The sequence below is a fragment of the Podarcis erhardii genome, assembly GCF_964252035.2.
Source record: "Podarcis erhardii genome assembly, chromosome: 11".
Taxonomy (NCBI): domain Eukaryota; kingdom Metazoa; phylum Chordata; class Lepidosauria; order Squamata; family Lacertidae; genus Podarcis; species Podarcis erhardii.
The window spans coordinates 18,626,526-18,651,021 of record NC_138501.1 but is presented as its reverse complement, the minus strand read 5'-3'; the positions used below and the strand labels follow the sequence as shown (position 1 = coordinate 18,651,021).

The following is a 24,496-nucleotide window of genomic DNA, read 5'->3' as shown; positions in this document are numbered from 1 at the left end:
GTGTTCTTAATTATTTCTTTCTCTTCTAGAAAGAACTGTTTTTGTGCTGCTTTTCACTGTTTATATTTTTAAAAATAACATTATTGTGTTACGAATAGCATTATTGTGTTAAAATAGTATTATTGTATTAAAAACAAAAAAGCAGAGAACTTAACTTACTAGGCAGCCAGATACCCTTCACAAATGGTTGCTCTTTGACTCCAAAACTCTAGTGTGGAGTTTGGAATGTGTTCAGCTACACACTACAACTTAAGTTTTGTATCAGTTGCAAGATTGCAGAGACCTAGAAAGAAAGTGTCTGGATCATATCTTGAAATGTTTGCCGAGGCTTTATTCCAAGTTTAACTGATTTTGAGACTGGAGGTCCTCAATCAGATCTACTTGGGCTTGGAAATATTACTTATGTTCAGTTTTGTATTGTTAGGTTATGCTATTGAAAAACAAAAAGAGCCTGGAAAGAGGTTGTGATTTGTGAATTTTCTGGCATAGTTATGCTCTTAACAGGCCAAGGCTGGTGAACATTAACTATGAAGCTCTCCCCTTAGCAGACGTTGATCGGTACGAGTGGTTGAACAGGCCAGACTCATTTTCCATCAAGTGATGAAGTGGGACCAGTTGGCATTTTGCCCAAAATACATCAGAATCACTCTTTGAAACCCAAAGGGGTAGCTTAATGGTCAAAACCTGGGATTGAAACTACTAGACTTTCTGGAGCCATAGGTCTCCCTGACATGACAGCTCATCTTTTTAAAAACAGTGCAGATATGTTATCATGTAATATTCTACCCAGGAATCTTTGGGGGATTGTACTTTTAGGGCCAGAATTGTTCTGCTATCATTATGATGCAAGTACCACAGTGCCTTAGGAGTATGTTACAGGGGCCTATTATATCATGTTCAAGTTACATAAGAGGCCCAGTTAAGTCAAGAGATCCCTCCAGCTGTTTATTGCCCATATTTGTTTCCCTCGGTAAACTCTGGGTTATTTTAAAATAATGCTGAATAAAATGCAGATACCACTCCTTTTTGTACTCACACATGCACAATGCCTCTTTAATGTGGTGTGCAGACCCAGGAAGGGGCCATAGAGGTGCAAACGCAGAAACAGTATTCTGCATCCGAAATAAGGAACTAGGAAGGCATCTGTTGATAGATGGGCAGTTAGAAAAACTGCAGGGGAGGAATGACACTGAAGCAAGCCAGTTCAACATGCAATTATTGAGTATGTTTTCATAATTCAACAGTTTTGAAAAGACATCTGATGAATGTTTAATGTGATGAATGCCTAGGACCCTCGTAACTATGGGACCGCCTCTCCTGGTATGTCCCACGGAAGACCTTACGGTTTTCAAACAAAACATCTTGGAGGTCCCAGGCCACAGAGAGGTTAGGCTGGCCTCAACCAGAGCCCGGGCTTTTTCGGCTGTGGCTCCAATCTGGGGGAACGCTCTGGCACAAGAGACTAGGGCCCTGCAGGACTTGACATCTTTCCGCAGGGCCTGCAAGACAGAGCTGTTCCACCAGGCCTTTGGCCAAGGTACAGTCTGACCCCCTCCTTTGGCAATCCTCACAGAACTCTAGCCCAATGGTTGCCATTAATCTGATTTGAACTGATTTTATAATTAAATGATTTTATAATGTTGTATCATTTTACTGTTAGCTGCTCTGAGCCCGGCTTCGGCTGGGGAGGGCGGAATATAAATAATTTATTATTATTATTATTATTATTATTATTAATGATGAAGATGAACAATATCTGTATGGATAAAGGCTTCTGAAATTGAATAGTGCCTTCTTGAAATAACCATGCTGTAAGATCTGGACTCCCTCCATGCAGACTGAAGGGGCAAATAGGTGAATAAATTATATTTCTTAAAGCTACAGCAGTCTCTGCCATGTCTCGATTCTCCAAAGGAACACAGATCCTAGGAACCTTATTTTCTCTTGCAGAGAGTAAGGGGGGCACCCAACTTTTATAACAACCACACCTATGTGTAGTACCCAGTGCTTTATTTTCTGGGGGACACACAGGGGTACACATACCCTAAACATTTTGTGAATCTAAGTTTGGCCACACTGAGGGGCAGTATTTCATTATGAGTAGGAAAATGAGAGCACCTCTGGACATATTTTTTATATATAAAAGCAGTTGTTGTACCTACTGAGAAGATCCATTAGAAAAACAATTGTACCCAAAGGAATTATTGTGAGAATAAGAAATATTACAAGGGGCCCCCTTTCACATTTTGTCCCCGCTCAGGGCACCCTGTCCCGCAAATCCGCCCCTGCTGGGTATTATTATTCCTAAACAGTGACCCATTGGCGTAAAGTGATCTGGCATATGCGAGCTAAGCACTGCGCCGCCTAGCGGACAGAGAAGGAGACGCTCCGCCCTCCGTCCCGCTTTGCGAAAGCATCTCCGACGCTAAACCTCAGTCCTGTGGGTTGAAGTCGAAAGGCGGAGCTAGCTCGAGGCAGCCTGAGCCGGGATTGGCTCTCGGCTTTAGCTGCCTGGCTATTGGCTGGGCGGGGACAGTATGATCGACAGCAACCAAGATGGCGGCGCCCACTGTTATTCCGGATACCCTCAGGTAGGGTCTGCTCTGCTGCCTCCTCCCTTGTGGGTCTGCCAAAGGCGCCGCCAACCCCGTTTCTCCCTTTAAATATGGCACGGGCAGGCGGGGGGTGGCGCCTTGAAACGGTTTCCAATGCCAAGGCTTAAAGTAGTAAAAACAAAGTGGTGTCTGGGCATGTGCAGGTTTCTTTCCCCGCACCAGCGTTACCTACCTCGTAGGTATTCCTGTGCCTGAACAGTTCCGTGGCAACCGGGGTTGCTGTTGTGCACACGGTTATTGGGGAGCAAACTCTCCTGAACTCAGCGCGTCTTGGTTTCCGAGACGTCCATCAAATTGTGCTGCAAAGAAAACCTATCGCTGATTTCCCCCTCTTCGCATAGAAGTGCAGTGGTAGGAAAAGCAACAACAGCAGCAGCAGCAGCATGTGCTGTTGAATAGCCTGTGATGTGTGTAGAGCAACGAACCAAAGGAAAATAGCAGTAATGAGCTCAGCAACGCACACTTTTAGGCAGGGCGGAGGGTGGTGTGCTGGTTGAGAAGCAGGAACTAGACAGCCCAAAACCAGATGTAAAATTCTGCTTGGGTATAACCCCCTCCAAGTCCTTTGTTCGCAGTTCCAGCATTTTTAATTTCTAGCTTCCCAGAAGCTGAAATGCTATGCTCAAGCATAGAATAAAGTGGTAATTCTGTCGTCTTTTTTCTACAATTTTTATTAACTTTTCTATTTTATATTTTAGAATATTCATTTGAACAACCTCAAAATTTCAGTGACTTCCCTTCTTCTCTTCCCATGGTTCACTTTGCATAACATAAATCCCTGCATATTTTGTATAAACTAAGCCATTCAGTATTCCATTATTACATCCATCAAAACTTATTTACATTGTTAAATTTATCTTAATTCTGCCCACGTTTTCAAATGTACACAATTCCCCCCCTCCATATATTCAATAAGCATTTTAAATAAAGTGATAATTCCTGATCAGGAGACTGTTTCTTTTTTTTCCTTCGGCAGCTGTGTCTCTGGTGGAAGGTTTTTTCACAACACCTGTGTGTTCAGGAACTTTGCCTGGGAAAAGTAGGCAGCCCTTTTCATTGTTGTTTAAACCTCTTCTTGGCATCTGAAAAGAGCAGAGAAAAACTTATTGTGCCCACCAGGTCCCTTGTCTTTAACTGATTCTTGCCATCCTCTCTTCCCCTTTTCCAGTGTTCGAAAGGCTGTGTCCCTCATCAACGCTATAGACACGGGAAAGTTCTCTCGATTGCTCTCCCGCATCCTTCAGAAGCTGCACCTAAAGGTTTGTATACACAGAGAGAAAATGACTGCACAATGCACAGTGAAATCTCTTAAGCTGGTAGTATCCATGGGCTACAATTGAGTATAGATTCCAGAAAAGTACAATACAATTGCTTGTCCAAGTGTCTCTGCCAATGGGAGCTTTCCTTTGAGAGCTCTGTAAGGGCAATATTTTCTGCTGGGAGGAACACCTGGGGAAAAAAACCATTCAGTAGATGTTTCACAGGTTTTTTTAGCTTTGCGGGCACACTGATGGGGTTAAAAAATGCTGCAGGGGAGCAGGAAATGAAACTAGAGGAAAGTGAGGAGAGAGAATAACAAGAACAACATGAACAATAAGAATTGGATAAAGTTGGAAGTGGGAACATTTGGGACATCCAGATTTGAAAGGTCTAAAGAAACAAAATTGGAGTTTTTGCTCTTGAATACAGAGATTTGGATGGAAAAAATGGGCCCTTTTGAGATAGAGTTCTTCCAAGATTGGACGTTCAAAATTAAAGATGACCAAAAAGGCGGCAAAGACTTTTAAAAAGACGGCAAAGTGGACCTGTGAAGGATTTCGGCCTAGATGTGGGACCTCCAGGATGACAGCAGGGATGGACACTGGGGAACGCAACCGGGAAAGGGGGGGGGGGATTTTGGAATCCAAAGGGTGTTAAACTATACTTTTTTCTTTTTTCTATTTTTTTTTTATTTTAACCTGTTCTGCATATTAAAGAGGGGAACTCGTGGAAGGGAGCGGGGTCAATTTTAGGGGATGGAAAAACATTTTTAACATTGGGTTAATCATAATAAGTTTAAAATTTGGGGTAAGAACTTGTTGAATCTATTTGAAGGAATTGGAATACAAAAGGGGGTGGGGCGGGGAAGTCCTGAAAGGATATCAATGAAAATAAGGTTATAAAATGGATGTTTTATTTTTCTTTTTTCTTTTTTCTGTTATATTTGAAAATGTTCAATAAATATTATTTTAAAAAAAATGCTGCTGTAGTCTGCTGTGCTCTCCTTTAGGCAATTTTATTTTGTGAACCATCCTGAGACATGCAGGTATAGGGTACTATATAAATTTAATTACTACTACTACTACTACTACCACCACTAAAAATTATTATTCCACTCTCATGGGAAATGGCTGAAAGCTAGTTCAATGACAGCCAGAGGATGAGGTTGGAAGAGATGGGAGTAGGAGAGGGAGCTATATAAAAGATGGTGACTCCTGTTTGAAGCTCTGGAGCGATTTTGCCTGTTAGTATAAATAATAATAAGCTAGGTGAACCAGTGGACTGACTCAGTGTAAAGAAGCTTTTGCCAATATAATTGACATTTATGCTGTTTGTGAAAAGGCATGAGACCAATCAATCTAGGGAATAAAATAGTATCTTAATTTTTGGTAAATGGAAATCTTTTTATTTCAGGCTGAGAGTACTTTCACAGAAGAGGAGGAAGAAAAGCTTCAAGCCGCTTTTTCAGTGGAGAAGCAAGATCTCCATCTTGTCCTTGAAACCATTGCGTTCATTTTGGAACAGGTATCTTCTATTATAGTTCTATACTTTCAGTAAAAGGATGCAAAGTATAAGGGATAATCCTCCTCCTTTAAGGTACTGCATCATTAAAAACACTTGGGATTGCTTTTTCGTGCTTTAAGATTCCTGTACCTGCATGCTTATTAGTGAGTAAGCTGCATTAATCAGAATGGAACCTACCTTCCAAGAAAACATGCATAGGATTGTGATCTAAATTGGGATGATCTGGGTTTGTAATTCAGAATCCTGTGTGTGTGCGCGCACACACATGTCACACCTGTAGTCTTCCCTGTTTCTTGCAGTGGTATATATAATGGTGTGCTGTAGTGCATGGGACTGAAGAACATATACCATATGTTAACTGGGATAGGTGCATAGGAAGAAATAATAGAGCTGCAATTTGTTCTTGTTAGGCAGGCTTCCTCAACCTCGGCCCTCCAGATGTTTTGAGACTACACTTCCCAGCATCCCTGACCACTGGTCCTGCTAGCTAGGGATCATGGGAGCTGAAGGCCAAAAACATCTGGAGGGCTGAGGTTGAGGAAGCCTGCTATTAGGCATGTAAATAGGTTTACAAGTAATACAACATCCTGATCCTAAACATTGACTTAAGTAGGATTTTATCCTGGTACTGTATATCATGTGTCAATTGTACAAGGTCTTTCCAGACAATCGGTTTGCCCTGCAACAAATGTGCAGCTAATCATTTCAAGGGTTCCTACAACTTTAAGTATCCTTTCTGTTGCAGAAATATTTTGTTGTTAGAAACATTCTGTTCTTCCTTCAGCCAGTGCCCTCATTGCTGTTGTAAATTTTGTGCTAACTTTTTTTGTGCATTTTGGACATACCCACCTTGACTTAAATAATGAACTGTGAGTGTCAAATATTTACCATCACTTGGGTTGTTTAGCATGTTGTCTAGTGTATCAGCTAGGGAAATGTGTGTATTGCATTATTTTTCTTTTTTCTTTTTACAGGCTGTGTATCACAACTTGAAGCCAACTGTTCTGCAACAGCAGTTGGAGCATTCCAAAGTGGATCACGACAAAGCAGAAGTGTTTGCCACCACATGGGCTGCTGCAGGTCCAGAGACGGTGGAAAAGTTCAGACAGAGGACTTTGTCACCTCAGAAGGTAACAGTTACAGAAACATATAGAAAATACCTTTCCATTGGGACAAAGGGTACACAGTACCGTATTTTTCGCCCTATAGGACGCACTTTTTCCCCTCCAAAAATGAAGGGGAAATGTGTGTGCGTCCTATGGGGTGAATGCAGGCTTTCGCTGAAGCCTGGAGAGTGAGAGGGGTCGGTGTGCACCGACCCCTCTCCCTCTCCAGGCTTCAGGAAGCTATCCGCAAGCCGTGGGAGCCCGCGGGAGTTCCCCCAGGGCTCCCTCGGCTTGCGCAGCGCTGCCTCTTATCCCGAAGTCCCGGCGCGCTGAGCAGTCGCGCCGGGGATTCGGGTAGCTCTGCGCAAGCCGCGGGAGGGCTCCCACGGCTTGCGGAGAGCAGCCTGTTCTGGGGGCTGGGGTCGGGGGAAGCTCGGGCTTCCCCCGCCCCAGCCTCGCACCTTGGGGGGGAAATAATTTTTTTTTCTTTATTTCCCCCCCAAAAAACTAGGTGCGCCCTATGGGGCGAAAAATACGGTAAATGGTGAATGTGATGCATATGAGCTAAGAACTAGGTGTGTGCCAAAATTGAAAGAAATATTTTAATAGTGTAAACCTAGATTTTATTGCTAGCCAAGCAATGTAAACATTCTTGTGTGTGTACATACATATGCATGAGTCATTTTTGAGAGTTTGACACATTATGTTCAAAAAACAGCAACAAACCTTGCTTTGAACCCATTAATGCCTTGTAGAGAATCCAGTAGTTTACGTTACTGGCTTTTTGGTTGAATAAGATACTTGGCTGGTGTAAGAGAGTACAGCATTAAATGATTCAAATAAGGCAATGAAACCATTTACCGTATTTTTTGCTCTGTAACATGCACCAGACCATAACACGCACGTAGTTTTTAGAGGAGGAAAACAAGAAAAAAATATTCTAAACGAAATAGTGGATATATAATTTTTGTGGTTCATGCTGTGGCCACAGACATGTGATCTGACAGTGAGTTTGGAGTAGCCCAGTGCAAAAATCCTGAGGATCCATGTGGATCCATGCTTTGTAACCACGGAGGAGGGAAGGAAGGGGAACCATGGATCCTCTGCTCACGACTGCAGCAGATCCCCCCCCGCCACCCGCAGGCATTCGCTCCATAACACGCACAGACATTTCCCCTTACTTTCTAGGAGGAAAAAAGTGAGTGTTATGGTGCGAAAAATACGGTATTTAAGAATAACATATTGCATAGTATTATCGGTAGATGTGGTTACTGGTTGAATTGTGAAATGTACTTGGGCAGTGTGCCCAAGTTTCCTTAAGGCAACACATACATGTAGCAAGATCAGAGCGTTTATTTATTTATTTATTTGTTCATTTATTAATGTCGCAATACATTAATAAATAATACATTCAGAGCATTCGTTTCTGTTGTATCACCACGAATCTTATTCTCTGCTGTGCCTCATCTTATTTTAATTGGTTGTCACTGTACTGATTGTTTACAGTTTTCATTCATGTACAGTTAAAAAAACATACATATGAGATGGATGCATAAGGGAGATGGGAGGAAATTAGAATGTACTGAGTATTAAAACCTGGGACTATTAAAAAAAATAACCACCTCTGTTACTGTTAAGAGCATAATTAAGGTGACAAATGAGTTTGGAAAGGTTTAAGCAAAAACTACTCTAATGGTGCTCTATCAAGAGAATTGTGTTTACTTCTGTGCCTTATGTGGGATAGATTGCTTCTTTAAATACTCTTACATACCCCATTAGGTAAGAAGGCAGGAAGGGGAACATTGTATTATGAACTTTTATTATTGATCCCATGGAGTAGCTGCCTGAGCCCAGTAGATGGTTGAAAGGCTACACACTTTTAGGGAGGCAGAAGGTCAGAGCCAGATGAAAAGGCAGGAGAATGTTAGCTTGTCCTTCGCTTTGACACATTTGTTTTTGGGGATTTTTTTAGTATTGGGTGCTATTTTAACAAGAGCTACCCTTGTGTTGCTTGGGATAAGTACCAATCTGCAGCAGGCTCCATCAGCTGTTTGTGCTCTTAGGACTCATGTCAGCTGTTCTTGCATGGAAATGCCATATGTGTGAACCGGGTTGAATCAGTGTGATAGACATGCACATGATTTGTGACAACTTGAAAGGAAGGACTCAGATTATAGTAGAGTCGTTAATGAAATCCACAAGCCAAATCTTCTCGTTTTCCCCTGGTAATTTTTTTAGACGAAGCATCTCCCCCCTTGCCACTCAGCTTTCTAAAACAGTAGAAGGGAGCTGTCACCGAAGTTTCAGGGGGCTGGGTGCCCTGTAGTCTACCTATGTTTGAGCATCATGGAAAAAGTGTTGCCCTTGTTGCTCAGAAATTGCAGTAGTTGCTCAGATGCAGTAATCTCTCCCCTGTACGTGGTGAGTGTCTCCTGGCTGCAAGATGGCCTTTGCCATGCTAGGCTCCCCACGTATTTGCGTAGGAAATGCTTGTGAGTGTAAAGCAGCCCTTAGTTTGCTTCATGTTGCATAAGCCAGGACAGGAGGGGCTGCGAAGGGAGCTTGGGGTTGCTGGTGCTAGAAGAAAGCTGAAAGGTGTAGGTTTGAATGCAACAAACCTAGGACTATAAAAGACGCAAGTTCAGTAAAAGGCAAGCAGGAGTCAAGGAAAGGAGAATATGGGAAAGGGGCTTGAAGAGGCAGTGTTTGGAGCCCCATCAAAGGCTTCATACATGGCCTAGGGGCAAAAGGTTGTGTGAAAAGCGATCTTTTGGGACAAGGAGGATGCCATGTGTGCCGATCACACAGGGTCCCTGGACATTTAACGGTCTATTGATCCCTGTGCCACCACTGTGCTTGCTTTCCCGCTGCCACCAACCCGTTAAAGGTAAAGGGACCCCTGACCATTAGGTCCAGTTGTGACCGACTCTGGGGTTGCGGCGCTCATCTTGGTTTACTGGCCGAGGGAGCCAGCGTACAGCTTCTGGGTCATGTGGCCAGCATGACTAAGCCGCTTCTGGCGAACCAGAGCAGCACATGGAAACGCCGTTTACCTTCCCACTGGAGTGGTACCTATTTATCTACTTGCACTTTGACGTACTTTCGAACTGCTAGGTTGGCAGGAGCAGGGACCGAGCAACGGGAGCTCACCCCGTCGTGGGGATTCGAACTGCCGACCTTCTGATCGGCAAGTCCTAGGCTCTGTGGCTTAATCCACAGCGCCACCCGGGTCCCGCCACCAACCCGTTACTCTTGGGTAAAACACTGAGTCCAGACAGTTGTTAAAAGTGAACCAAATAAACAAGTTCATTTTATAAACATTAACAAGTTTATGGTTTCTCAGATAATATTCCTGTCAGTTTCTTAACTTTAGTTTCTTTACCGCCTATACCTTCCTAATACCTTCTGACTGATTATATCACCTCTTCGACTGACTCCTCTTAACAAATTCTCTCACTCTCTCACACCAGACTAGCCCAGCCCACAGACTTCCTTCTCCTCCAAAAACCTCTGTTCTTAAACCTTATACACAATTAACCCCGCCCCTTGGGTTCCCATTGGTTAGTCATTTTACAATTAGTTAACCCTTTCCTTATGAACCCAATATGATGTCACACACCTAGGAGGGCAAACACCACACCATGCCTCTGCTTTTTGATTTGTATTTCCACGATTGGTACAGTCCCTCAATAACTTAAATCGGGTCGGCAAAGTTTTTGTGACTTGGGCCAGTTCACGGTCCCGCAGACGCAACGGTGGGCTGAAGTGCGCGTGCACGCATGCACAAACACTATTTCCAGCGCTCCTTCTGGCGCGGAGGAGGCGTGCGCAGCTTCCCATTGGCTGCGGGAGCTTCCTGCAGCCAATGGGAAGCTGGCCAGCATCGCGGACGGTGGTCCCCGCTCTGCTCCGCGCTGGTTTAGCACAGCGCACAGGAGCTGACTGAGTGGGCGGCAGGGGTCCATGGGCCGGTTAAACGACCCCCATGGGGCTTAGGTTGTTGACCCCTGACTTAAATGTACATTAACCTTTGCTCATTTGCATGGATAGAACACAGGACGATATTCATTCTCACTGCCTTCATTTTGTGTTCTGTGGGTTGGTGGGGGGAGGTGGAAGCAGTTATTGGCTTCAAATGGCTTCTTGTACAGGTATTTAACATAGATTAAAATCTCTGTCTGCCTGTAGCTGTTTGGAAGCAATGCGTTAGAAACTGCCTTGAAATTAACTGGAATAAATTCAAAGCATGAGTGTTCACATTAACAGCTTGGTTAGGGGTACTGCTAATGCCAGAAGGAGCAGAACTATTAGAAGTAGATCCAGATACATGGCTAGATCTAATATAAAAATAAACGTTTAGTTTTAGTTTTCTTTTGTGCTCAAGGGATGACATAATGAGGGACTGGTGTGGTCTGACTGATAGTTGATTATAACAGAGATCAATACGAGATTTATTACCGTGCCATAACTTTGTGGTTGCTCTTTTTTCATTGTGCTTATACTATTGCTGTGTTAGCAATCTTTTCTTTTTTTTAAAAAAAGAAGAAAAATTCATCAAAAGATGATTCTATGGCTTTAACTTTTTATATATACTTTTTTATGCTAGCAAGATTCTACTGCTAATCCGCTGAAGGTTGACACACAAAACCAAAATCTACAAAAGTTAAGTGAATGAAACCAGCCCATATTATGCTAGAGAGCCAGTGTGGTGTAGTAGTTAAGATTGGTGGACTCGTAATCTGGTGAACTGGGTTCACGTCCCCCACTCCTCCACATGCAGCTGCTGGGTGACCTTGGGCTAGTCACACTTCTTTGTTTTATTTAAATATAATTTTTATTAACAGGCCAATCAAATCACATTAATTCCAAATCATATTAAATCCAAATTATACAGCCAGATTTTTAATTTTTTTGTTGGGGGTACCCATACTTCAAGTTCCGAAAGGGGTCAAAACATCACTCTTGCTGCTGCCTTGATCAAACAGTTCTATCCAGTTCTGTCCAGATAGTCTTTTTGTTATTTTCTTCATCTTCTTGTTGTTATCATATATTCCTTTCTTTGTGATCTCTGATAATCTTCACAAGCGGGTGAAAGACAAACATCTCCTGTGTGGGTTTTACACTCTCCAAAAATTATATCACATAAAGGACAGATGCCATTTCCACACCTCCGTTAAAAACATTCCCACTGTCTGTCCGTTGATTCACAGGCTTGCGAATCTATATCTCAGAGGGCTCTGCCAGGTCAAGATAACGTTCCGATAACCATACATTCACATTCCAATGACCCTGGTCCTCCTCCCTCTCGTCCACCTTAGGCAAGCCTGTCTTCACGAAACTCCATTTTTAACTGCGTCATAAAACTTTCCTTTCATTCCCCGGTATTTCCACCAGTCCTCTCTTTAATCAATAATCCACTCCCACACAGTTCTTAGTCTCCTGCTTGTGATTAATAATAGCAACGATTCTTCTCTCTGTCTGGAGGGGAGGGTTATTGGTACTCACATAAGGCAAAAAAAGAAAAGTTTTTTCCTCCCCTCCCTTTCCGTTTCACTCCAACATACCAATCTCTTGATGTTGATTCTTCACTTGATTTATTTTCACGCCCGTCACTCCGCTCACAGAGATCCCATTAATCAGCAGTCTTTACTCCCGATCTTAACTTGATGTATGTGCATTAGCTTCTTTCCAATTGTATATTTCCAATTAAATATTTCGAGCTAATGTGAACCAGTGCGCTAATTGGAGACAGCGTCAGGAAGAGCCGACTTCACTCGAGGGCTTCGTGCCAAGTGTCCACACCCCCTTCTTTCGAATCCGGGAGTGCATTATGAACACCGCTGGCAAGGCAGTCCCCCCCATCCCCTTGGGGGGGGCAAGGAAGGCTGCATATTTCCCATAGCAGCCTCTTAATTACCTCGTGTGGGTCGGAGAGATGTTATTGTCGGCCATCTTCCAATGCGCCCCCTGGTGGCCCCCCGGGCTAGTCACACTTCTTTGAAGTCTCTCAGCCTCACTCACCTCACAGAGTGTTTGTTGTGGGGGAAGAAAGGAAAAGGAGATTGTTAGCCTCTTTGAGACTCCTTAGGGTAGTGATAAAGCGGGATATCAAATTCAAACTCCTCCTCCTCCTCTTCTTCTTCTTTACAGCAGTGGTTCCCAATTAGCTAAGTACTGTGGACCTCTGCTTTTCAAAAGCCAAGCCATGGACCCCCGACTTTTGAAAATGTTGATATCTCTATGGTAGTTTTTGTTAGATGAATGGAACTATGGACCCCTTGAGTGGCTTAAATGAACTTTCTGGGGTTCAAGGACCACCAGCTGGGAAGCACTGCTTTATAGGCTCAGACATTCCTAGGAATGGGGTACTGAGTGGCCCATTGGCTGCACCATAGCCACCAAATGTGATGTGATTGGTTTAAGCAGCTGCAACAGTTTGAGTCTGGGCTCCATGTCCGGAAGAAGCTTGCTACTGCTCAGATGAGATGCTTCAAGATTGGTGTTTAATGCATATGTAGCCACTGGCTCTAGCTGTATCCCAGTTCCCAGAGATGCTTTTGATGCAGAGAATGCCAGTCCATTCCTAGAGGAAGGACAAAAGTTCATTGCTGATTTTTCTTTAAATATCGGCTAGTAGTTTTAATGGGTGTTTGAAAAATAGGACATACAAAAAAGAATGGGGAAAATTAATAATCTCCCCAAGAGAACACTGTAAGCAAATCAAAACTTTAGCTGGACTTTAAGAACCACTTGTAAAGTAACGGGTTTTACGTACAACTTACACTTATGAGAAGTATGGAGAATATATTGATATGTAGATTGGTAAAAAATTGTTATTAGGACCCATGTAAGGGATTGGGGGAGGTCACGAGATTCAGAGAATCTCATGGCTTGATTATATAAAGAATTTTTGTTACCACTTTGTAATTATACAAACAAAGAAAAAATATTTCAAAAACAAAGAAAAGAAAAAGAAAAAATAGGACATAGAGTAGTGAGAAAGGTCCAGTAGAAGACTCTCTTTAGGAAGAATCCCTTTTTCCTGAAAACGAGAAACATTTGCTGAAGAGCAGGTGATTTGTAGCTTCCCATATTTTTTTCTGGCAATGTCCTCTTTTCAGGAGCTTAGAGCCACTGTCTGTTTAAAGATCCTCCTGCGCTAATGTTTAACGATGCTTATCGTCCTCTTTTTAGCTTGATTCCTAAAACGATGTTGGGCTTTGTCACCTTTGTCATTACTACAGAGGCTGTTTTAACACTGTTATAAATCACATTAAGTTCATTTTTAAATGCATCATCTAACCTGTCTGCAGTCTCTTTCTCACTCCCCAGTCTCTTCACCTGTTCCCGCCTCTTGGGAGCATGAATCCTTCACGCGCAGATTCCTTAGCTTAAAATTGGAGCACAAATAAGAAATTTAAGCAAGTGTGACTTTTCGGTGCTGGAAACAAGCGTTTCTGCCAATAGCAGCTTCCATCCAAGGTCAAATAGCACCTAGAGGAAGGGATTCTCATCAGGATCCTGAGGGAGAAATTAACCCTAACAGCCCTCCACTATGCCTGCTATTTAAGAAGAAACAAATGCAGGTTTTTGTAGTTTGAGCCACTGCTGTACTCTGTCAGGTTTGGGGGGGATGGGATTGGGAGGAATATGTAAACTGAATTGAAATTTATGTATAAAAAAGAGGACTGTGTAGGTCAAGAATGTGACTATAAAGTGTGTTTGTGTAGGGTAAAAAGGTAAAGGGACCCCTGACCATTAGGTCCAGTCATGGCCGACTCTGGGGTTGCGGCGCTCATCTCGCTTTCCTGGCCAAGGGAGCCGGCATTTGTCCACAGACAGCTTCCGGGTCATGTGGCCAGCATGACAAAGCCGCTTCTGGCGAACCAGAGCAGCACACGGAAATGCCGTTTACCTTCCCGTCGGAGTGGTACCTATTTATCTACTTGCACTTTGACATACCTATTTATCTACTTGCACTTTGACGTGCTTTCGAACTGCTAGGTTGGCAGGAGCAGGGACCGAGCAACGGGAGCTCACCCCATCGCGGGGATTTGAACCACCGACCTTCTGATTGGCAAGACCTAGGCTCTGTGGTTTAACCCACAGCGCCACCAGCGTCCCTTTTGTTTGTGTAGGGTACCCCCATGCAAAACATAGGTGCCCGTAATTAGTATTTAGGGATCCCAGTTCACAAAAAATGCTTGCTGAACTGGAAGTAGCTTTCAAGTGTTCAGGGAAAGCTCTATCAGTTGTATTCTTTATGGCAACCCTGTAAAATAGGTTGATATTAGTATCCCTCATAGTGTAGTTGGGGAAATGAAGGCAGAGCGAGATGGGGTGGCCTAAGGCAGAGATAAGATTCAAAGCAGAGACTGATTCGCAGTTCATTCTTTTAGCTGCTGCGCTGCACTGTTGGTTGAGGTTATCTGCTGAAGTGGTGGGCTATTGTTCCTAAATAAAACAAAATATTGTGCGAACTGCAGTAATGAAAATGGTTCATGGCACAGGGTGGTGGAGGAAGGAAAGGGTAAATCTTTCTAAACTGTTTTTATGACTTTGTACAAGTTTGCTTAAAACTGTTTTGTCATCTGTTATATATGTTAGTAGAGTCGCAGATTTTTCAAGCACCTTTAATTTAGATAGTGTGAGGTTATTGAGTGCCCTCATTAAAGAGTGCCATTGCTTAATGAAGGGTTACTCACTGCATATGGATATAGTTTTATTTCTATCAATGTTTAATTGCTTTTTAATTATTGTTTTTGTTTTGAGCAGTTCTTCATTTTATCTGTAAGCAGTCTTGAGTCCTGGCAGGGAAGAAGGCAGGGTATAAATATAATAATAATAATAATAATAATAATAATAATAATAATAATAATAATAATAATAATAAATGGTGGTGGTGGTACTTGCAGAAAGCAGCCTGCTGGCCAGTTTCTAGTGAGCTGCATAGTCTCTGTCGGTGTTGGGATTCCTCCAAAGAGAACTATGTAGAATTTGGTCTGATCTTGCAAATACCTTGTTCTTAAGAGTGTATGGTTGGAATACGTTGGCTGTTAAAGAGATTGTGTATGTGTGTGTGTGCATTGGTTTTTTGTTGTGTAAATTCGAAACACATTGGTGGACCATGGGGAGTCTTTAAAGCGGGGAGGGACATAGAACACTCAAGAATGAAGTCAGCCCTCTCCCATTCTAATGGAATACTTAAGGTTATCCACTGTCTGATAAGTTATTGCTTCTGGGAAATGATTTTGAACTGTGTAATTCTACATATTAGGTGTGATAATTTTGCACGCACACATTCAAAAAATAAAACCCCAGCCTTAAAACTTGTGTTTGGTAAGAGATCTGCTGTATGTAACAATATATTGTTGTATAACATTTTTTCAAAAGCAAATCTCTGTAAAAAACAATTTTGCTTACTTGGAGGGTTCCTTAATTCTCAGCATGTGTTAAGTAACCCACTTCTCTATGCCTATATGCCTTGTCCCATTTTATTGCGATCATATATCATGTACTCTTAACAGTCAGAATTGGATGGACTCTATTATATTCAATCTTCCTTTCAATAAAATAAATAGGTAAGCCATTCTGAAGCCCCAGGCAGCATATGGTACATTAATCAAAGATTTTGAAAGCATAGCTGTACTTCTAGAAATGTGGGGTGAAAACTCCACTTGAATTGCACTGGAAAATCAGACTATCCAATCTATGAAAAGGTTACTTGTGTTTTCCTTTGCTTGCTAACTCCGTTAATCTGCAGTGTAATTTGTGATATTTTTTAAAGTGTGCGTTAAATCTGAATATATATTTTTTCTAATAGTTTTCAATGCCATTGTGGTAAAATAACCATACGTCAAAGAAAGTGTAGTTGTAAGGAAAACCTGTGTTCCATGCACAGCAATGCTCGCATGGTGTACAGTGGTACCTCAGGTTAAGTACTTAATTTGTTCTGGAGGTCCGTTCTTAACCTGAAGCACCACTTTAGCTAATGGGGCCTCCCGCTGCTGCCACGCCGCCGGAGCACAATTTCTGTTCTCACCCTGAAGCAAAGTTCTTAACCCGAGGTACTATTTATGGGTTAGCGGAGTCTGTAACATGAAGCGTATGTAACCTGAAGCGTATTACCATGAAGCGTCTGTAACCCGAGGTACCACTGTATTGACACAACATCACATTTCATGAGTTGGGGATGATAGAAAAGGGAGCCAGCATGATGCAGTCGAAGAGCTTCTGAAATGGCCGATAAATGTGTGGAATTGTTTATGCCACAAAAGGAATTGTTGTTATTTGTATTTATGAATTTCTCTTCCACCAAGGGACCTTAGGGTGATTCACAGCAAAATATTCATAAAACAACAATTCTTTAAACCTGCTCAAACCACAGAGTCAGTAAGTGAATAAAAAACCTTGGCTATTAGATGTGGTTTGTTTGGAGCAAAACAAACCATGGTCTCTGGGTTGGACATAATGTTAACTCGGGGATCATGGCTTGTTTCTTCTGTGAGCAAAGCGTGAAATCTGTGCATTCATTATAAACTTTCATTATGGTTTACAATGACATGTGCGCAAGATATATTGTGGCTTATGTGTCAGAAATGAAACATGTTTTGAGATCACTAAAACCAGGATGGAAAAATGATTATGTGACACTAATACCTTTGTATGAAGTCTTGTTCTGACAAGAACATTCCATCTTTCATCTCCTTATTTCTATAGGAGGCAACTATACTTGTAAAACAGAGATATATTAACATTAATAAGGTCAAATGTTTTATTTCTCATATAGTGGAAGCCCCAGGGCTACACTGGTAACTTTTCACTGAAAGTCTAAGCCTAGCTTTTTTAAAAAAGTTATCAATTCTATCTCAAACTTTTAGCAAATTTGAAGCTTTAAATATCCTGATTTACAGTATTTAAACTGGTACACCATATGGTGTTCTTGTTTGATTTTCCCCTGTGGAAGTCGCACATTTAAATAAATGTGATATATGAATGAAAACATTTATGAATAGCCTGGCTTTCAAGTATTTACATAAAAATAGAATTGTGGAACAGTATGGCTATGAGGACCCAGTTGCCTTTTAGACAATGACCCAGGATCCTCTGGGGCCAAACGGATTCTGAGAGATTACGGTAACTCATTTAGGAAAATACTGTTTGCAGCTACCAGTAGTACCACTTGCTCACATAATCAAAATTGTCTAAGGGATGGTTAATATTGTAATGGGAATCCAGAATTCTCTACCCACATACTCTGGCCTACTGTTCTGTTTTATTCATACTCACCCAGAGAATAAAAATCTCCCTTTTGAACTTTATAGCACTTGATGGAAACAATAAATATGGCCCAACAAATAATACCAGTTTTCCCTCCCTTTTAAATAGGTCTATATCTATATCATGTATAACTATATATCTCTCTCTCTATAAATCCTGGAAGTTTTTGTTTCCTGTAAAAATAACAACGGTGTTTGCCATGTGATACTTGCTTACAGAAATGTTTGGAAATAGAACACAGAAAAATCCTTAGGTTTAAAAATTGGTACATCATGTTAAAGTTTGCAACTTTGCCTTCAGGCTTGCATTTTGATCTGCTCAAGGAAACGGCTTTTGAATCATGTGCTTAGCTCGGCAAACAAAAAAATGGCTGACCAGTCAGGGATCTATAAATATATTTTCATTGCTAGAATAAAGGTAAAGGTAAAGGACCCCTGGACAGTTAAGCCCAGTCAAAGGTGACTATGGGGTTGCGGCGCTCATCTAGCTTTCAGGCTGAGGGAGCCACCGTTTGTCCACAGACAGCTTTCTGGGTCATGACTAAACTGATTCTGGCGCAACGGGACACCTTGACGAGTGCCAGAGCGCACGGAAATGCTGTTTACCTTCCCACCACAGTGGTACCTATTTATCTACTTGCACTGGCGTGCTTTCGAACTGCTAGCTTGGCAGAAGCTGAGACAGAGCATCGGGAGCTCCCCTGTCATGTGGATTTGAACAGCTGACCTTCTGATCAGCAACCCCAAGAGTCTCAGTGGTTTAGACCACAGCACCACCAGTGTGCACCTCATTGCTAGAAGCCAGTAGCTTTGACTGAATGCACATAGGAAGCAGTTTGGCTGATCTGAGAAGGCCCTGTTTTCACATTGTAGCCTCTCCAGCACAGGCACTTTTTATCTTTGCAGCTCTCACAGTTAATACCTTTGAGAACTAGGAACTAGCAAGCATCATTTGTGGTTTGTGGTTTTAATCACAATTGCATACTTTTAGGGTGCTTGAAGACTATCCTCATGAATAGGGTGATTGTCCTAAAATAAGGCTTATCTGTTACTTCATATAATTGCAGTGAAAACGAGCCAGGCTTTAGGTTAAGGAAGAACTGAGTAAAGTTTCTAGAAGTGTGTTTCTTTCACTCTGTAGGCTGTCGGCGTTTGCTTAGGGAGTGTTAGCATCAGCCTTGAAAGCTAAAACATTGGTTTACCTGGGTGGTTGTGGCACATCTTCTTTTAATTTGCATTTGTGTTTCCTAGCTTGAGTCTGTTGGATGGCAGCTTAACCTTCAGATGGCTCAATCAACCCAAGCAAAACAAAAATCTCCTCAAGCTGTTTTAGAACTTGGAATGAGCAACGAAGATTCAAAGGTAAGAAGCCTCATCTCATAGCCACTGCTGCATTGTTGCTGGTGATGATTCAGCTGGCTCCAGTTTTCAGATATCAAATATAGGTAACAAATTTAAATAGGCCTTGGTGTGTAGAGCTGCTGAGGTATCATTGCCCTGCTAAATGATCTGGGTTTCATGATTCTTATATGTGTGCCATGCAGGAAAACTCTCCCCTTGTTTTTCTAGTGAATTACTGTATCAGGGCTTTCTTTGGGTCATTAAGGTGGAAGATGCATCAAAACCATTACATATAATATTTATTTACATTGCCATTTTCAGATCACCAGTAAATCTAAAGAGTATACCCTTTAACCATCCAACTCAACCATTACAGCAGTTCAAAATACCTTTTTAATAAATATTATGAATGGTGCTGATTGTTGATTGAATCACAGAACTCTCACCTTCTTGAGCCTCTTCAGAAGAATACCATGGTCTGTAGTCTCGAAAGCTGCTGAGGGGTCAAGAAGAAAGAGAAAGTTGACACTCCCCCCATCCCCCCCAAACAAATGCCATCAGCCACAGCAACTAAGACAATTTCAGTGTCCTGAATTGGCCTGAAACCCAAAAACGATCCAGATATTCAGTGTCCTCCAAACATGCCTGAAACTGGACACACACACACACACACCGAGCACCTTGCCCCAAAAGGGGATATTTGCCACTGAACAATAGTGGGCACTTCTGAGTCCAGGAAAATCCTCTTCTGGAGTGGATTCATCACTGCCTCCAAGGTTAAGTACAAATAAATAAAATAAATACTACAATATCTTAACCTTAATACAAAGATTACACAATCCTAAAGAGCACTCAGCACATTTGAGATAATAGTCGATACCCATTACAATGAACTTCAATTTAGAAATATAAACCGTACCAATCTGTGCAGCTGAATTTGTGTTTGGGGAATGAGAACCACTTATTACTGATGTTCCTGTCTCCTTTTCTGTCCTTTCTGACCCGTTCCCAAAATAGTCGGCCATCATTACCCACATATGCAGGACTTCCGTAAAATGAATGTCATATTGCGTGTTCTTAGCATCGTCCTGATGCTGAACTCTAGAGCTCAGCACAGTCCCGTCTTTTGACCTTATGGGATGCCACAGGACCAATCCTAGGAAAAATGCCTATTGCCATCCTCTGTGATCTCCCTGTTGGAAGTGGGGAGATTTCCTCCAGAATAGCCTCTCTAGCAACAGTTTCCCTCCACCATTACGAGCGTTCACAGCAAAAAGTGGAACACAGTTTTTGGGAATGCAGCCTGTGGCTTTGCAAAGCTCTCTTATAGCCTATTTAAATGAATGCTGGTACAACTTGCCCCTTGCAGAGACATGATATGTAACGTTTTATACTCAAGCCCATCATTTTAAAAGGATCCTGTGAGTTCCCTTCCCAGAGAAATGGGACCTGGTAATCCTTATCACTTTTCCTATACGGATTATAAACAGGATTCTAGATTAATAGTGCCCCAACTTGCAGATTTACCTCCAGTTAAGCAGATAATCTCTTGCTGTATAAATTTTTTCACTTGACGTAGGAGTTCCTTTTAAAATAAAGTGTTTTTATTATTGTTCTGGAAAGTTTCCTTGCCCTTTCCCTCAGCCAGTAGGTGTCATGCTGACTCGAATGTGCTTAGAAAGGAATGAGGCAGTATGTTGTTCTCCACCCTTTCCCAAGGCACAGTGAGAGGTCCCTCTCTTCCAGTCCTTTGTACTGAGCTCTTAAGAAGAGGTGTGGTAAGCCATGAAGCATCTTTCTGCTTTCTGAACCCTTGGAAGACTTAGTGCCATGGTAACAACATACACCCTGTTCCTCTTGCCTGTTTGAGGTGAATGTGCAGTCTTAACTTTGCAGTCATGTGGACTCTTGAGAGATGGTCCATGTGATCTTGGGCAAGCCCCCCCCCCCCTTGGGAGAAGGGTAGGATCTGTGGCAACCATGAACTTTGGCTGGCTACGTGGACCTCTGATGGCATATAATACACTTGTTTTTTTGCGGGTAGTTTTTCAGTCCTCCGAATGTTTGCAGACATGAATAACTTTCTGCGTACATTGCATCTTGAATCTTAATAAAAACCAACTGAAATAAACTTGAACTATGAAGAGCCTTTTGTAAAAGTATGTCCCCTCATTAAATGAATGCTCTGAATTATTTATTTTGAGGAATGTATAAAATCTTGCTTTCAGGTGCGATGAAACACTTGTGCCTTTATTCTTCTAATCCTTCTCAGCTTCCTCTTCCTCTTTTAAAGCTATGCTGTCATACATTTATTTATTTATTTATTTATTTATTTGCTGAGGAAAGCAACGACTTCAAAATCTGATTTTACTAATAGTAGTTGGTGGTTAGCTATTTGTTGACCGAAATGTGTGTTGCATTGGCTCGCTAGAGGGCAGTAGTGCTCTTCCAAGTGTCTGTGTTTCTTTGACACATTGAATGCTTCCCCCCCCCTCAAATAACATTGTTGAATTAGTTGTGAAGTTAGTTGTGGTGGGAAACAGTGTTTACCTTTCTAATCTACATACAACAATACGGTTCTGTTATACCTGCCTGCTCATTTTAATGCTTTTTAAATCAGTGCAATGCTTTTTTCATCAGTGGAAACCTTATTGCCCCTTTTTAAGGAATCCCAGTGGACTACATACCTAAGGGATTTCTTAGTAGCTTGGACTCCTCAAAAGAAGCCACAGAGATATATTACCATTTTTTTGCTTATTGTTTCAGTATGGGAACCGAAGAAGAAAGTTTGCAGTGTGAAACTTTGTGTGCTGTTTTTGGCCACAGATGTTTCCAGTGCAGCAGAGACAAGCCACTCTTCAGTATAAAAAGCAGCTTGTCTCTTTGGCAACAGAAATCTTGTGAAGCAAATAGCAAAGCCAACCTGTCTTATGCCCATGTAGGCCTTATCTGGATCATGGCAGCAGTACTGAGTTCTGAGAGCTGATGTGTGCAGCCACTGATTCCATATGTTTTGTTAGCTTTTAAATGCTGGGTATTGGATACTGATTCCCCTCCCCCATACAATATATAAACTGCCCACCATTCAAAGAGATTGTGGTGATGTACAAAAAAGAAAGAAATAAAAATAAAATACAAAATACAGAGATACAAAAGAAGAATATATTAAATCCACTTGTAAAAGCCACCCATCATTCTTTTAATCCCATCATGTGGTCAGATACCATCTACACATAATTTTAAAAGAAATTTCCAATAAATGACTATTCGGAGATAATTTAATATTCTGTTTCCTTACGGGTTCCTACATCTTAAGGCATATTCCATCAATGGGAGGAGAATGAAGTGTGTAACTTGATAAGGTGCAACTCTTTTTGTTGAAGTGCTGGATAGTCGTCATTCATCATCATTCATCTCCCAGGGCTGCCTGTCTCCTTCCTTCTTCCCCCTTCTCTCTGCCCCTTCTCTCTCTCACTTCAAAGTGGGCTTGATCCCTGCGATCAGTTTCCCACCAGCTTGCCAAGTGAGTCGGTGCTATTAGCTTCCCCGTCTTCACTGGTGGCCACTGCTGATGTAGAGCACAGACATGGGAACTTGTCCCACGATCGCCTTACTTGTACAGTTAGTTCCGCTTCATGCTATGGCCAGGAGACTGGCAACTTTCTACAGGGGTGCTGATTTCCTGTCGTGAAAATGATGTCTAGCATGGCTTTCTTCTTTAAGTCTGCCCTGTGCTGGAATAGTTAGGAGCGGAAACAGTTTTCTTGCCAATGCATGATCAGTTGCTATTGTGTGATCTGTCTGCTTGCTGGAAAAAATAAGCGCAGAGTTTTTAAAAACATTCCTTGCTCGAAAAATAGAAAAAAGCAACACTTACGAAGTGAGTATAAGGAAATGAACGGATTAAACTGTGAGGACTCACCGCTTACGGTTAATGCTCTAGTGTTAAGAGATTTGTGTTGTTATGTCAGAGCTCTTTGACTCTTGGGGAATATTTTGCACTATAGATTACAGTGTTCTAATAGTAAGGGAAAGGAGGCTCTCCAAAACTTAGCAGTGACTGAACTGATGAAGAGAGATTTTGGTAAATTCAGATCTAATCACTTCTGGTAGATTATATTTATCATAAAATAAAAATTCCATTTTGCTTTGAGTTTATATTTAATCCGCCTTCCCAGGGTGCTGCCATGAAATCGCCTTGACAACAAAGGATAATTTATTTTACAAAAAAATTGGATTAGATTCTGTTTGCAGAGGGTGCACTATTTGTGGGAAGAGTTTCAAATTGGAAACACTCTGGATGAGAAACATTGTCTTTGCAAAATGTATCTTACTGGCTCTTCTTTCCTTTTTTTTTTTTAAGCGTCTCCCTTCATTCCCGCTTACTGTTGTTACTGTGCCATAAATTTTCCCTTTCAGTGCAATTTGGTGCATGTTTGCTTGGAAGAAAGCCCCACTGTGTTAAATGGAACATACTTCTGAGAAAGTGTGCATAGGATTGCAGTCTTAACTTTTTGTCGTAATGACTGTGTTTATTTCCTCAATTGCCACTATTTCAACCGAACATATATTTTGAAAGTTCTTTTTAAGCTTTTAAACTATGGATGGATGGATAGTGTGGATCAATTGACTATTATACTGGAAGTCTGCAAAGAGATATTGATTGATTGATTGATTATTAAATTTGTTTACTGTCCTTCATCTGTAGATCTTGGGGAGGTTCACAACATAAAAACACAAAACATATAATAAAAACATGAACAATAAACCCCCTCCTGCTTCTTAATGGCTATTAGAATATTGCGTAACCTCCAGGTTGCAGAAGCAGCACCTCTAGTTACGGGTTTTACAGGGTGTGCATGGCACTTTGAAATGAATTAAATCCATAACCAGAGGTACCATTGTAGTTCATTGTATCCTGCATGTAAATAAAAGAGCTATGCTGACACAGCACGTATTAAGTGGACTACTAAAAGTCATTTCAGGATTTTGGCCACATAAAGTTGCAGTTGTATGCCTGCTTCCCTGGTAGTGAGTCCTGTTTATCTTTCCTTCTGACTTCCGTCAGAGTAGACATGTATTGAACTGTGCTGTAAAAGGCTTTGAATGTCCTGCTCCCCCCCCCCCCAAAAAAGAGGAATGTGTAAAGTAAAGGCTGTGTAAAATCCTGGAAGTAAGCCTTTCTCTTCTAAAACCTGGTGAACCGAATGCTGCTCCCCCCCCCCAACAACTTCCATGTACTTTAGATTTATTCGTGCCATCCTGCAACATCAGTTTGACAACAAATGAATAATGGCTACGTAAGGTAAAGGGACCCCTGACCATTAGGTCCAGTTGTGGCCAACTCTGGGGTTGCGGCGCTCATCTCGCT

General features: G+C 41.8%; 1 protein-coding gene across 2 annotated transcripts in view; it reads left to right on the top strand.

Annotated features, from left to right (window-relative positions):
- Positions 1–2,493: 2,493 nt before the first annotated feature.
- The window catches only part of COMMD10 (COMM domain containing 10), a 58,901-nt gene continuing 36,898 nt past the window's right edge, over positions 2,494–24,496 (top strand). Inside the window, exons 1-5 of one of the 2 annotated variants that reach the window (XM_081880581.1) lie at positions 2,494–2,591; positions 3,784–3,874; positions 5,289–5,399; positions 6,374–6,529; positions 19,036–19,146. In XM_081880581.1, coding sequence (XP_081736707.1) covers positions 2,557–2,591; positions 3,784–3,874; positions 5,289–5,399; positions 6,374–6,529; positions 19,036–19,146 — 504 coding nt within the window. In that variant the 5' untranslated portion in view covers positions 2,494–2,556. The remainder of the gene's footprint in view (positions 2,592–3,783; positions 3,875–5,288; positions 5,400–6,373; positions 6,530–19,035; positions 19,147–24,496) is intronic. The other variant, XM_081880582.1, reaches the window with a different exon arrangement.